At 48.4% G+C, this 14405-nt stretch overlaps 1 protein-coding gene and 1 pseudogene across 5 annotated transcripts in view; both read right to left on the bottom strand.

The window, feature by feature from the left end:
* Positions 1-8121, bottom strand: part of TRNAU1AP (tRNA selenocysteine 1 associated protein 1) — a 28790-nt gene extending 20669 nt beyond the window's left edge. For 4 of the 5 annotated variants that reach the window (XR_013404850.1, XR_013404851.1, XM_015133061.3 and 1 more), the window contains exons 1-2: positions 7992-8121; positions 7393-7490 (exon numbers count right to left, since the gene is read on the bottom strand). Coding sequence is in view for 3 of the 5 variants with exons in the window: in XM_015133061.3 (XP_014988547.1) it covers positions 7393-7490; positions 7992-8018 (125 nt within the window). In the remaining 2 variants the exon portion in view is untranslated. Of the gene's footprint in view, positions 1-7392; positions 7491-7981 lie in introns of all 5 variants that reach the window. The other variant, XM_028837172.2, reaches the window with a different exon arrangement.
* Positions 6641-7115, bottom strand: LOC100425773 (NADH dehydrogenase [ubiquinone] 1 alpha subcomplex subunit 6 pseudogene; annotated as a pseudogene).
* Positions 8122-14405: the final 6284 nt, after the last annotated feature.

Below are 14405 nucleotides of genomic sequence, written 5' to 3' on the forward strand. Positions count from 1 at the left end.
TTGGCTCACTGCAACCCCCATCTCCTGGGTGCAGGGGATCCTCCTCCCTCAGCCTCCTGAGTAGCTGGGACTATAGGCGCCCACCACCATGCCTGGCTAATTTTTGGATTTTCAGTAGAGATGGGGTTTCACCATGTTGGCCAGGCTGGTCTTGAATTCCTGACCTCAGGTGATCCACACACCTCGGCCTCCCAAAGCACTGGAATTGTAGGCGTGAGCCACCATGTCCAGCCTACAATTAACTTTCATATGGCTCAGGAAAAGGAATAATCAGGCAGGCGCGGTGGCTCATGCCTGTAATCCCAGCACTTTGGAAGGCTGAGGCAGGCGGATCACAAGGTCAGGAGATCAAGACCATCCTGGCTAACATGGTGAAACACCATCAGTACTGAAAAATACACACAAAAAAATTAGCCAGGTGTGGTGGTGGGCGCCTGTAGTCCCAGCTACTCGGGAGCCTAAGGCAGGAGAATGGTGTGAACCCAGGAGGCGGAGCTTGCAGTGAGCCAAGATCGCACCACTGCACTGCACTCCAGCCAGAGCGAGACTCTGTCTCCAAATAAAAAAAAAAAGAAAGACATTATCTAGCAAATATAGATAAATATGTTTGTTTTTTCTTTTATCTTTGTTTTTTTTTAAAGACAGAGTCTCAAAAAAACCCAATAGGCTGTACCTAACCAGGGGGTGTCTGTGAGATTCTGAGCATTCTATTTTTGAAAGAGTCACTAAGAGACATAAGTAAGAGAATATGACAACCAAAGAGATTTATACTGAAAAATGTCAAATTTTTCTTAACATCACCCTATAAAGCTATCACCAATAAAAAGATGAGCCTGGGCAAGATGGGAAAACACCACCTCTACAAAAAATACAAAAATTAGCTGGGTATGGGTGGAGTGCACCTGTAGTCCCAGCTACTTGGATGGGTGAGGCAGGAGAATTGCCTGAGCCCAGAAGGTTGAGGCTGTGGTTAGCCTTGTTCACGCAACCGCACTCCAGCCTGGGCGACAAAGTGAAACCTTGTAAAAACAAAACAAAACAAACAAACAAAAGAAAACCAAATCACATAGCTGGTATGCGCCAAAGTATAGAACTGAATTCAGGACAGTCTGACTATTTATTTAAGAGACAAGGTCAGGCCGGGCGCAGTGGCTCACACCTGTAATCCCAGCACTTTGGGAGGCTGAGGCGGGCAGATCACAAGGTCAGAAGATCGAGACTATCCTGGCTAACATGGTGAAACCCCCCCCTCTACTGAAAATACAAAAATTGGCCAGGCTCGGTGGCTCACACCTACAATCCCAGCACTTTGGGAGGCGGAGGCGGGCGGATTGACTGAGTTTAGGAGTTTGAGACCAACCTGGGCAACACGGTGAAACCCCATCTCTACTAAAAATACAAAAAAAAAGTTAGTCAGGGATGGTGCTGTGTGCTGTAGTCCCAGCTACTCGGGAGCCTGAGGCAGGAGAACTGCTTGAACCCGGGAGGTGGAGGTTGCAGTGAGCCGAGATCGCACCACTGCACTCCAGCCTGGGTGACACAGCGAGACTGCGTCTCAAAAACAAAAAAAATACAAAAATTATCTGGGTGTGATGGTGTGTGCCTGTAATCCCAGCTACTCAGGAGGCTGAGGCACAAGAATCACTTGAACCCGGAGGCAGAGATTGCAGTGAGCCGAGATCACGCCACTGCACTCCAGTCTGGCGACAAAGCAAGACTTCGTCTCAAAAAATAAATAAATAAATGAATTAACCAGGCAGGCCTGGCGCGGTGGCTCATGCGTGTAATTCCAACACTTTGGGAGGCCAAGGCGGGTGGATCACGAGGTCAGGAGTTCTGACCAACATGGTGAAACCCCGTCTCCCTAAAAAAAAAAAAAAATAAATAAATAAATAAATAAATAAATTAGCCAGGCATAGTGGCGCGTGCCTGTAATCCCAGCTACGTGGGAGGCTGAGGCAGGAGAACTGCTTGAATTTGGGGAGGCGGAGGTTGCAGTGAGCCACTACACTCCAGCCTGGGCAATAGAGCGAGACTCGTCTCAAAAGAAAAAAAAAAAGGCAAAAATTAGGTGGGTGTTGGCCAGGTGCAGTGGCTCACGCCTGTAATCCCAGTACTTTGGGAGGCCAAGGTGGGTGGATCACAAGGTCAAGAGATCAAGACTATCTTGGCCAACACTGTGAAACCCCATCTCTACTAAAAACACAAAAATGAGCTGGGCGTGGTGGCGCGTGCCTGTAGTCCTAGCTACTCAGGAGGCTGAGGCAGGAGAATAGCTTGAACTCGAGAGGTGGAGATTACAGTGAGCTGAGATTACGCCACTGCACTCCAGCCTGGTGACAGAGCAAGACTGTCTCAAAACAAAACATCAAGATTAGAGAAAAGGAGAAAAGACCGAAGAAAAAATAATATATAATATAGCCTGGGTGACAAGAGCAAAACTCCATCTCAAAGTAAAAACAAAAAACAAAAAAGAAACATGTAAGAAACGAGAGTTCTAAATCTTATTTCAATAGAGTAAGGCTGGTCCCACTGGCTCATGCCTGTAATTCAGCAATTTGGGAGGCCAAGGCGGACAGATCAACTGAGGTTAGGAGTTCAAGGCTAGCCTGACCAACATGGTGAAACCCCGTCTACACCAAAAATAGAAAAAATTAGGCCGGGCGCAGTGGCTCATGCCTGTAATCCCAGCACTTTGGGAGGCCGAGGCGGGCGGAGATCAGGAGATTGAGACCATCCTGGCTAACACAGTGAAACCCCATCTCTACTAAAAATACAAAAAATTAGCTAGATGTGGTGGCACATGCCTGCAGTCCCAGGTACTCAGGAGGCTGAGGCAGGAGAATTACTTCAACCTGGGAGGCAGAGGTTGCAGAGAGCTGAGATCGCACCACTGCACTCCTGCCTGGGCGACACAGCAAGACTCCGTCTCAAAAAAAAAAAGAGCCAGGCGTGGTGGCAGGCACTTGTAATTCCCAGCTACTGGACAGTCTCAGACAGGAAAATGGCTTGAACCCAGGAGGTGGAGGTGGCAGTGAGCCAAGATTGTGCCACTGCACTCCAGCCTGGGCGACAGAGCGAGACTACACCTCAGAAAAAAAAAAAAAGATTAAAATGTGAGAATCTATGCCAGTGTTTTATTTATTTATTTATTTTTGTGACAAAGTCTCCTTCTGTCACCCAGGCTAGAGCGCAGTGGCACGATCTCAGCTCACTGCAACCTCCGCCTCCTGGGTTCAAACGATTCTCCTGCCTCAGCCTCCCAAGTAGCTGGAACAATAGGTGTGTGTCACCACACCTGGCTAATTTTTGTATTTCTTTTAGTAGAGACGGGATTTCACCATGTTGTCCAGGCTGGTCTCAAATTTCTGACCTCAAGTGATCTGCCCGCTTCAGCCTCCCAAAGTGCTGGGATTACAGGTATGAGCCACTGTGCCCAGCCTATGCCAGTGTTTTAAAAAGTAGAAAGTGTTACAGAGGGGGAGGAGGGAGGGATGGAATTGGGAGTTATACCTGATGTTAAATGATGAGTTGATGGGTGCTGACGAGTTGATGAGCGCAGCACACCAACATGGCACAAGTATACATGTGTAACAAACCTGCACGTTGTGCACATGTACCCTAGAACTTAAAGTATAATAAAAAATAATAATAATAAGGCCGGGTGCGGTGGCTCAAGCCTGTAATTCCAGCACTTTGGGAGGCCGAGACGGGCGGATCACGAGGTCAGGAGATCGAGACCATCCTGGTGAACACAGTGAAACCCCGTCTCTACTAAAAAAAAATACAAAAAACTAGCCGGGCAAGGTGGCGGGCACCTGTAGTCCCAGCTACTTGGGAGGCTGAGGCAGGAGAATGGCGTAAACCCGGGAGGCGGAGCTTGCAGTGAGCTGAGATCCAGCCACTGCACTCCAGCCTGGGTGACAGAGCGAGACTCCGTCTCAACAACAACAACAACAACAAAAATAATAATAATAATAATAATAGTAAAGAAAGTATTACAGAATGAATTTTCATACCAGTAGCTAATTATCTGGGGTTTTCTGCTTAGAAGAGCAAGAAGAGAAATATTTAGGTGGGCATGATTTACCAGTCAGAAAAATCTTTTCCTAGGTAATAGATATCTTTCAAATGTCTTTCAAATGTCTTACAAAGTATTTCTTACATTGAAAGAATATCTTTCTTACATTCAAAGATATGTCTTACATTTAAGATATGTCTTACAATGTAAGAATATCTTTCTTACATTGAAAGAATGTCTTACATTCTTTCTTACATTGAAAGATATCTTTCAAATGTCTTACAAAGTATCTTTCAAATGTCTCATCTCTACTTTTAAACCATTTGATGTTTTAGCAGGCCACCTGTAGTAGAGTACCTAGAAAAGAGTGGCTGCTCGATAAACACTAGCAAATGGATAATTCCCTAAGGAAAACTAAGACCTCAAAGAGAAAGAAGAAAATGGAGGCAATAGAGCACCACTATCTGAAAATATTGTGTATTTGGTTTTGTTTACTTATTTATTGTCTCATTCCCCACTAGAATGTAGTAAACTCCATGAGCAGGGGCTATATCTGGATTATTTCAGCCAGGAATCTAGAACAGTAGCACATAGTAGTATCTCTGCAAACAATTTTTTTTTTTTTTGAGATGGAGTTTCGCTCTTATTGCCCAGACTGGAGTGCAATGGCGCAATCTCAGTTCACTGCAACCTCCGCCTCCCAGGTTCAAGCGATTCTCCTGCCTCAGCCTCCCAAGTAGCTGGGATTACAGGCATGCACCACCACACCCGGCTAATTTTTGTATTTTTAGTAGAGATGGGGTTTCTCCATGTTGGTCAGGCTGGTCTCGAACTCTGACTTCAGGTGATCTGCCCTCCTTGCCTCCCAGACTGCTGGGATTACAGGTGTGAGGCACCCCGCCTGGCCTCCACAATTTTTTAAATGAATAGCATAAGAGTTAAGGGCCCTCATGAGCTTTCAGGATAGACTCAAATTCAAGTCCTGATTTGTTATTTATTATAATTTTTTTTTTTGGGGGGGGGACGGAGTCTTGCTCTGTCACCCAGGCTGGAGTGCAGTGGTGCAATCTCAGTTCACTACAAGCTCCGCCTCCCGGGTTCAAGTGATTCTCCTGACTCAGCCTCCCAAGTAGCTGGGATTATAGGCACCCGCCACCACTTCTGGCTTTTCGTTTTTTTTTTTTTTTTTTTTTTGAGACGGAGTCCCGCTCTGTCGCCCAGGCTGGAGTGCAGTGGCCGGATCTCAACTCACTGTAAGCTCCGCCTCCCGGGTTCACGCCATTCTCCTGCCTCAGCCTCCCGAGTAGCTGGGACTACAGGCGCCCGCCACCGCGCCCGGCTAGTTTTTTGTATTTTTTTAGTAGAGACGGGGTTTCACCGTGTTAGCCAGGATGGTCTCGATCTCCTGACCTCGTGATCCGCCCGTCTCGGCCTCCCAAAGTGCTGGGATTACAGGCTTGAGCCACCGCGCCCGGCCTTTTTTTTTTTTTTTGAGACGGAGTCTTGCTCTGTCGCCTAGGCTGGAGTACAGTGGCCCGATCTCGGCTCACTGCAAGCTCCGTCTCCCGGGTTCACACCATTCTCCTGCCTCAGCCTCCGAGTAGCTGGGACTACAGGCGCGCACCACCACGCCCGGCTAATTTTTTGTATTTTTAGTAAAGACGGGGTTTCACCGTGTTAGCTAGCCAGGATGGTCTCGATCTCCTGACCTTGTGATCCGCCCGCCTCGGCCTCCCAAAGTGCTGGGATTATAGGCGTGAGCCACCGCGCCCGGCAGCTTTTTGTATTTTTAGTAGAGAGACGGGATTTCACCGTGTTAGCCAAGATGGTCTCCATCTCCTGACCTCGTGATCTGCCTGCCTCGGCTTCCCAAAGTGCTGGGATTACAGGTGTAAGCCACCGCGCCAGGCTTTATTGTAACTCTTAATTAAGCCTCTTCATAATAGTACTTACTTACCTCAGAAGTGTCTGAGGTTTTAAGAAGATAATAAATGTAAAGTGCTTATTACTCAGCAGATAGTAATCTGACTATACTTACTGAGCATATGCTATATGCCAGACACTGTCCTAATGATGAATGTGAATTAACTCATTTAATCCTCACCATAACTCTAGGAGATACGTGCTATTATTATTTCCATTTTTATACTCAAAGCGAAGGAGACAGAGCAGTTAAGTAACTTACCCAAGATCATAGAGTAGAAATAGTTTTAAAACCCAGTCTCGCTTGAGTCCTGCCTTTTGTTTTTTGTTTTTTTTTTTTTGAGACAGAGTTTTCCTCTTCTTGCCCAGGCTGGAGTACAGTGGCACAATCTCGGCTCACTGCAACCTCCGCCTCCGTTGTTCAAGCGATTCTCGGGGGGAGGGATTGCATTGGGAGTTATACCTGATGTAAATGACGAGTTGATGGGTGCAGCACAGCAACATGGCACAAGTATACATATGTAACAAACCTGCACGTTATGCACATGTACCCTACAACTTAAAGTATAATAATAATAAATAAATTTAAAAAAAAAAAAAAAAAGTGATTCTCATGCCTCAGCCTCCCCAGTAGCTGGGATTACAGGTGCCTGCCAACATACCCAGCTAATTTTTGTATTTTTAGTAGAGACGGGGTTTCTTTTTTTTTTTTTTTTTGACCATCGTATAGTGAGTTTATTTGTGCTCTAAAATAATATCAACATGCACCTTTCCACTGAGTGACTTCATGGGTCATGGCCAACAGAGAACTTGGATAGGAAATCCTTCAGCCTTGGCGCTTCTGTTTCATGGAAGAACCGCATAACATGTGTCCGCTGCTTCCATACTTTGTTTCTTCCAGTTCCATCTTTCCCTTAATGACCAGAAGATCAACCACCCTGGGGTCTTCATAAACATTTCTCGGACTTTATCCCGTCCCATTTTGACAGTGATGTCCAGCTGGAATTGGTGTACAGTGTTCGGCACCTCCCGATACCAGGCGCGGCAGAGCTCGCGCACCCTCCGCTTGGCCTCGTTCATGTCCCGACTGAAAATGGGCTTCACAAAGGTGCTGGCGGTAGAGGCAGCTTGGCGGACGCCGCTCCCCGCCATCTTGCCAAAGTATCCACTCCCCAGATGGGGTTTCACCATGTTGCCCAGGGTGGTCTCAAACTCCTGACCTCGGCCTCCCAAAGTGCTGGGATTACGGTGTGACCCACCACGCCTGGCAAGTCCTGCCCTTAAGCTACATGCTATTCTTCCACTCATTAGGACCTCAAAATGTTAGCCGTTATAATTTTACAGTGACTATCACTAGGGGTAGTGAGAAGCCATGACTACAATGTTTACATTCTCGTACATGACAGCTGCAACGAGATGTATTAAGAGAGACCTGAGATGAGACTTACCCAGTGAGGCGGTTTCGGATAATTTTGACGCTCATTACCGTCTCCCCCATGGTGGCAAAAGCTCTGGAGATGAAGTTCTCATCCATGTAGGGTTCCAGCTGCGTAAAAACAAGAGCGCAGCGGCTCAGGCTGGCAGCCGGGCTTCCCACTCCGGGTTCCAGAGCCCCTCTCCGTCAGCCCAGGGCTGGCTACGCGCCGCTGGGGGAGCGAGCGGCGAGGTTCGCCTCCGCTGAGCGGCCCGAAACCCCAGCTCCTTTGGTTCAAGCTTGCCCCCCTTTAGGGAGCCTCCCCTTGGACCTAGAAACCCCACTCCTTCGGTCCTAAAACAGCGCGCCTCAGTCCTTGGATTCGTCCCATTCTATGTCCCCAAAGCACCACCTTTCCCTCCCACGAACCCAGGTGGGGCCCCAGGACCCCTAGCCTCACGGACTCAGCTTTTTCACTTAGATGCTGGAATCCGCTTCTGTGTCACCAAAAAGAACCCGGTCACACGTCTCCCCTTTTTGGGATCCCAAGTCCCCTCCTCCTCAGACACTTCCTCCTTCGCGAAACCCAGATGCTTCCTCGTCCTCAGACCCGGGACTACTACCCTCACTCACGTCGCCCATCCACAGGCTGGCCGCCATGCCCGCGCACCCGGGTGGGGCTTTGCGGGAGGGGCTCTGCGGGCGGGGCTCAAAGGCCCGCGCGGGCGCCAATGCTGGCTGCAGAGACCGCTACAGAGCATGCGCCTCCGACGCCTTCTGCGCAGGCTCCCGAGCTCAGCGGCCAGCGTCCGGCCGGGTGTTCAGCTCCGAGTTTTTCCAGCAACCCGCTGAGCGCGGGGCTTCCGGATCGCGGTGGGCGGAGTTCAGGCTGGAATGGGGCGGGCCAGATACCACCTTTCCCAGGCGGCTGGGTTACCTGGGTTTATTTCTGACTATATATTTAGAAAACAAACAAAACCACACACACACATACACTCTCTTTTGACTTCATATAGAAAACAAAACCACACACACATATACACACACATATAATTACAACATTAATATATGCTCGTTAGGGCCGGGCACGGTGGCTCACGCCTGTAATCCCAGCACTTTAGGAGGCCGAGGCGGGCGGATCACGAGGTCTAGAAATCAAGACCATCCTGGCCAACAGGGGGAAACCCCGTCTCTACTAAAAGTACAAAAATTAGCTGGCGTGGTGGTGCGCGCTGGTAGTGGAAGCTGCTCGGAAGACTGAGGCAGGAGAATCACTTAAACCCAGGGGGCGGAGGTTACAGTGAGCCGAGATCGTACCATTGCACTCCAGCCTGGTGACAGAGCGAGAGTCCGTCTCAAATATATATATATATATATATATATATGCTCGTTATATATATGCTCGTTATTTTATATATATATATATATATGCTCGTTACTTGGGTTTCTTTTTTTTTTTTTTTTTTTGAGGCGGAGTCTCGCTCTGTCGCCCAGGCTGGAGTGCAGTGGCGCGATCTCCCCTCACTGCAAGCTCCGCCTCCCGGGTTCCCGCCATTCTCCTGCCTCAGCCTCCCGAGTAGCTGGGACTACAGGCGCCGCCACCACGCCCGGCTAATTTTTTTGTATTTTTTTTTTTTAGTGGAGACGGGGTTTCATTGTGTTAGCCAGGATGGTCTCGATCTCCTGACCTCGTGATCCGCCCGCCTCGGCCTCCCAAAGTGCTGGGATTACAGGTTTGAGCCACCGCGCCCGGCCACTTGGGTTTATTTCTGACTTTATATATTTAGAAAACAAGGCCGGGCACTGTGGCTCACGCCTGTAATCCCAGCACTTTGGGAGGCCGAGACGGGAGGATCAAGAGGTCAGGAGATCGAGATCATCCTGGCCAACATGGTGAAACCCCTGTCTCTACTAAAAATAAAAAATTAGGCCAGACGCGGTGGCTCACACCTGTAATCCCAGCACTTTGGGAGGCCGAGGAGAGCGGATCACTAAGTCGGGAGATCGAGACCATCCTGGCAAACATGGTGAAACCCCGTCTCTACTAAAAATACAAAAAAATTAGCCGGGCGTGGTCGCGGGCACCTGTGGTCCCAGCTACTTAGGAGGCTGAGGCAGGAGAATGGCATGAACCTGGGAGGCCGAGATTGCGCCACTGCACTCCAGCCTGGGCGACAGAGCGATACTCCATCTCAAAAAAAATAAATAAATAAATAAATAAAAATAAAAATAAAAATAAAAATAAAGGCCGGGCGCGGTGGCTCACGCCTGTAATCCCAGCACTTTGGGAGGCCGAGACGGGCGGATCACGAGGTCATGAGATCGAGACCATCCTGGCTAACACTGTGAAACCCCGTCTCTACTAAAAACACAAAAAATTAGCCGGCGCGGTGGCGGGCACCTGTAGTCCCAGCTACTCGGGAGGCTGAGGCAGGAGAATGGCGTGAACCGGGGAGGCGGAGCTTGCAGTGAGCAGAGATGGTGCCACTGTACTCCAGCCTGGGCTAGAGTGCAAGACTCAGTCTCAAAAAAAACCAAAAAAATAAAACAAAACAAAAAAAACTGCTGATACAAGCGCGTCAAAAAAAGTTAAAATCTCTCTTTTGACAACCCGGTTCCACTACCTGCCTGCTGTTACCAGGGGTTCTTGGGCTCTCAATGCAACAGAAATTAACATGAAGCTAAAAGAGTTTTCCCAGACAAATCTTCATTGGAGCTTATGCCTGGGTATAAGGGAGGCAGCACAAGAGAGCGAGAATTCCCTGACTCTCCGAAAAGAGTTAGTTGAGATTTTTTATTAGGCAAAGCACGTAAAGTGATATCAAGGGTAAGGTATACAGGCTGGGCAGGACAAAGCTTATGAGGGTGGGATATGCAGGTCAGCATATCCTGTTGTAATGATTATCTTTTTTTTATTTTTGAGACTGAGTATTCCTTTGTTGCCCAGGCTGGAGTGCAATGGCACAATCTCGGCTCACTGCAACCTCTGCCTCCTGGATTCTAGTTATTCTCCTGCTTTGCCTCCTGAGTAACTGGGATTACAGGTGCCCACCACCACGCCCAGCTAATTTTTGTATTTTCTGTAGAAACAACATGGTTTCACCATGTTGGTCAGGCTGGTCTCGAACTCCTGACCTGAGGTGATCCACCCGCCTTGGCCCCCCAAAGTGCTGGGATTACAGGCGTGAGCCACCCACCACGCCCAGCCAATGATTATCTTGAGTACTGGGCTACCTGGTGGTTTGGCTGTCAGCAACAAGGCTTTAAATGAAGTGTTCAGCATTTCTTCCTGAGATGAGACATTTCACAACCTTGGTTGGATAATTTGGATCTCCTAAGGCCAGATCCTAGAATTCTATTTATTTATTTATTTATTCAGTCAGTCATTCTGAGAGAGGGTCTCTCTCTGTCGCCCAGGCTGGAGCACATTGGCACAATCTTGGCTCACTGCAGCCTCAAACTCCCGGACTCAAGTGATCCTCCTGCCTCAGCCTCCAGAGTAGCTGGGACTACAGGTGTGCACCACCACACCTGGCTTATTTTATTATTATTATTATTATTATTATTTTTTTTTTTTTTTGTAGACAGGAGAGCTCACTATGTTGGCCAAGCTCGTTTTGGACTCCTAGGCTCAAGCAATCCTCCTGCCTTGGCCTCCCAAAGTGCTGGGATTATAGGTGTAAGCCACAGCGCCCAGACGCTTTTTTTTCTTTTCTTTTCTTTTTTTTTTTTTTTTTTTTTTTTTTGAGACAGATTACAGGCACCCACCACCACGCCTGGCTAATTTTTTATTTTTATTTATTTTTATTTTTAGTAGAGATAGGGTTTCACTATGTTGGCCAGGCCGGTCTTGAACTCCTGACCTCATGATCCCCCCACCTTGGCCTCCCAAAGTGCTGGGATTACAGGTGTGATCCACCACGCCCGGCTTTTTTCTTTCTTTCTTTTTTTTCTAGATCCTGAAATTCTTTAAGTAAAGGGCATGATTACACATTATAAGAGCACAAAAGAACAACATATATAATGGCTATTTTTCTTTATATGACTAAAGCCTCAGAGTTAGTGGGTATAGTGGTGTGGGTTTTTTAAGTGGGAATCCATGAAAGAATGCTCTAGTGCAGGCCGGGCATGATGGCTCACGCCTGTAATCCCAGCACTTTGGGAGGCCGAGGCGGGCGGATCACGAAGTCAGGAGATCCAGACCATCCCAGCTAACACGGTGAAACCCCGACTCTACCAAAAATACAAAAAAATTAGCCGGGTGTGGTGGTGGGCGCCTGTAGTCCCAGCTACTCGGGAGGCTGAGGCAGGAGAATGGCATGAACCCGGGACGCGGAGCTTGCAGTGAGCAGAGATCGTGCCACTGCACTCCAGCTGGGCGACAGAGCAAGACTCCGTATCAAAAAAAAAAAAAAAAAAAAGGCCGGGCGCGGTGGCTCAAGCCTGTAATCCCAGCACTTTGGGAGGCCGAGACGGGCGGATCACGAGGTCAGGAGATCAAGACCATCCTGGCTAACACGGTGAAACCCCGTCTCTACTAAAAATACAAAAAATTAGCCGGGCGTGGTGGCGGGCGCCTGTAGTCCCAGCTACTCGGAGGCTGAGGCAGGAGAATGGCGTGAACCCGGGAGGCGGAGCTTGCAGTGAGCCGAGATCGCGCCACTGCACTCCAGCCTGGGAGACACAGCGAGACTCCGTCTCAAAAAAAAAAAAAAAACAAAAAAAAAAACCCAAAAAAAAAAAAACCAAAAAAAAAATGCTCTAGTGCAGGGGTCCCCAGTCTCCAGGTCACAGACCAGAACAAGTCCATGGCCTGTTAGGAACCAGGCCACACAACAGGACGTTAGCCAGCAAAGCTTCATCTGTATTTACAGGGTGCCTATTCCTTGCATTACCGCCTGAGCTCCGCCTCCTGTTAGATCAGCCCAGGCATTGGATTCTCATAAGAGCACGAACCCTATTTTGTGAACTCTGCATGTGAGGGATCTAGGCTGTTCACTCCTTATAATAATCTTTTTGGTTTTTTTTTTTTTTTTTTTTTGGAGACAGAGTCTCACCCTGTTACCCAGACTGGAGTGCAGTGGCTCGATCTCAACTAACTGCAACCTCCGCCTCCCAGGTTCAAGCAATTTTCATGCCTCAGCTTCCCCAGTAGCTGGGATTACAGGCCCTGCCACCATGCCCAGCTAATTTTTTTGTATTTTGAATAGAGACAGGGTTTTGCCATGTTGGCCAGGCTGGTCTCAAACTCCTGTCCTCAGGTGATCCACCTGCCTCAGCCTCCCAAAGTGTTGGGATTACAGGCGTGAGCCACCACGCCTGGCCTCCTTATGAGAATCTAATACCTGATGATCTGTCATTGTCTCCCATCACCCCCAGAGGGGACTGTCTAGTTGCAGGAAAACAAGCTCAAGGCTCCCAACTGATTCTACATTATGGTGAGTTATATAATCTTTTCATTATATATTACAATGTTACATTAATAATAATAAAGTGCACAATAAATGTAATGCGCTTGAGTTATCCCAAAACCATCCCCTCTCTGTCCGTGGAAATTGTCTTCCACAAAACCAGTCCCTCATGCCAAAAAAGGTTGGGAACTGCTGCTCTAGTCTTGGTGAGCTGAAGCCAAGCCCTGTTCTTACTGTCTCACTGTGACCCAGGGCAAGCCACTGCTCTGTGCAAGCCATTCCCTCACTCCGTGTTTACCAGTCTGAAATACATAAGACTTGTTAGGCCGGGCGCGGTGGCTCACACCTGTAATCCCAGCACTTTGGAAGGCCGAGGCGGGCGGATCACGAGGTCAGGAGATCGAGACCATGGTGAAACCCCGTCTCTACTAAAAATAGAAAAAAATTAGCCGGGCGCAGTGGCGGGCGCCTGTAGTCCCAGCTACTCGGGAGGCTGAGGCCGGAGAATGGCGTGAACCCGGGAGGCGGAGCTTGCAGTGAGCCGAGATTGCGCCACTGCACTCCAGCCTGGGTGACAGAGCGAGACTCCGTCTCAAAAAAAAAAAAAAAAAAAGACTTGTTGGAGCTGGAATGGGATTCTTCCCTCATTCCCATATAGGGCCCTGGGGTGGGAGGTGGGAAGAATTAAAGGGAGTGTAAATTGGAGTAACCTTGTCATCTGGCAACCAATCAGTCCCCAAGTTCTGTCACTCTATTTTTTTCTTTTTTTTGAGATGAAATTTTGCTCCTGTTGCCCGTGCTGGAGTGCAGTGGCACTATCCTGGTCACTGCAACCTTCACCTCCCAGGTTCAAGCGCTCCTCCTGCCTCAGCCTCCCGAGTAGCTAGGATTACAGGCTGGTGCCACCACGCCCAGCTAATTTTTGTATTTTTAGTAGAGATGGGGTTTCACCATGTTGGCCAGGCTGGTCTTCAACTCTTGACCTCAGATGAACCACCAGCTTCGGCCTCCCAAAGTGCTGGGATTACAAGCGTGAGCCACTGCTCCCAGCCTACTCTTATTTTCTTGAGTCCCACTACCCTACTCCAAATCATCTGGAGCTCTGACTTGTCCCATAACAGTGACCTTGCCACAGTAGGCCATCATAAACATGATTTAGATGGCTAGAAAATCCAGACAGTTTAATTTTGAGATGCTCCTACACTGGGAGTGTCCCAGGCCTCGGACTTACTTTGGTGCCCAGTCCTCAGTATGGAAAGCTTCTTCTGTATGCAGTGATTGGCATCTCTGAGAGTGAAACTCACTCCGAGTGTTTAAAGGCCACTTTCTGGGGCTCCCTCTGGATTAATGGGCACCCAAAGTCCTTTCCTACCAGTCTACACATCCTCAACTTAGGATGTTGTGCTCTCAAGCCAAAGATTCATCAGTCTGAAAACCTGAGGTTCAACCACGAGTTGCCATATTTCTGGCCGTATCCTACCATCACCGCAATAGTAGTGTAGTGGTTAGGCATTTTGGCTGTAGATTCAAACAAATGGAGCATGATCCCGGCCCCACCTCTTGCTAATTACTTATTTAAGTTCTGGGCCTAATGTGGATAGTGCTTTCTTACCCCACAGGATGGTCGTGAGGAAAA

This window comes from Macaca mulatta, chromosome 1 (genome assembly GCF_049350105.2).
Source record: "Macaca mulatta isolate MMU2019108-1 chromosome 1, T2T-MMU8v2.0, whole genome shotgun sequence".
NCBI lineage: Eukaryota > Metazoa > Chordata > Mammalia > Primates > Cercopithecidae > Macaca > Macaca mulatta.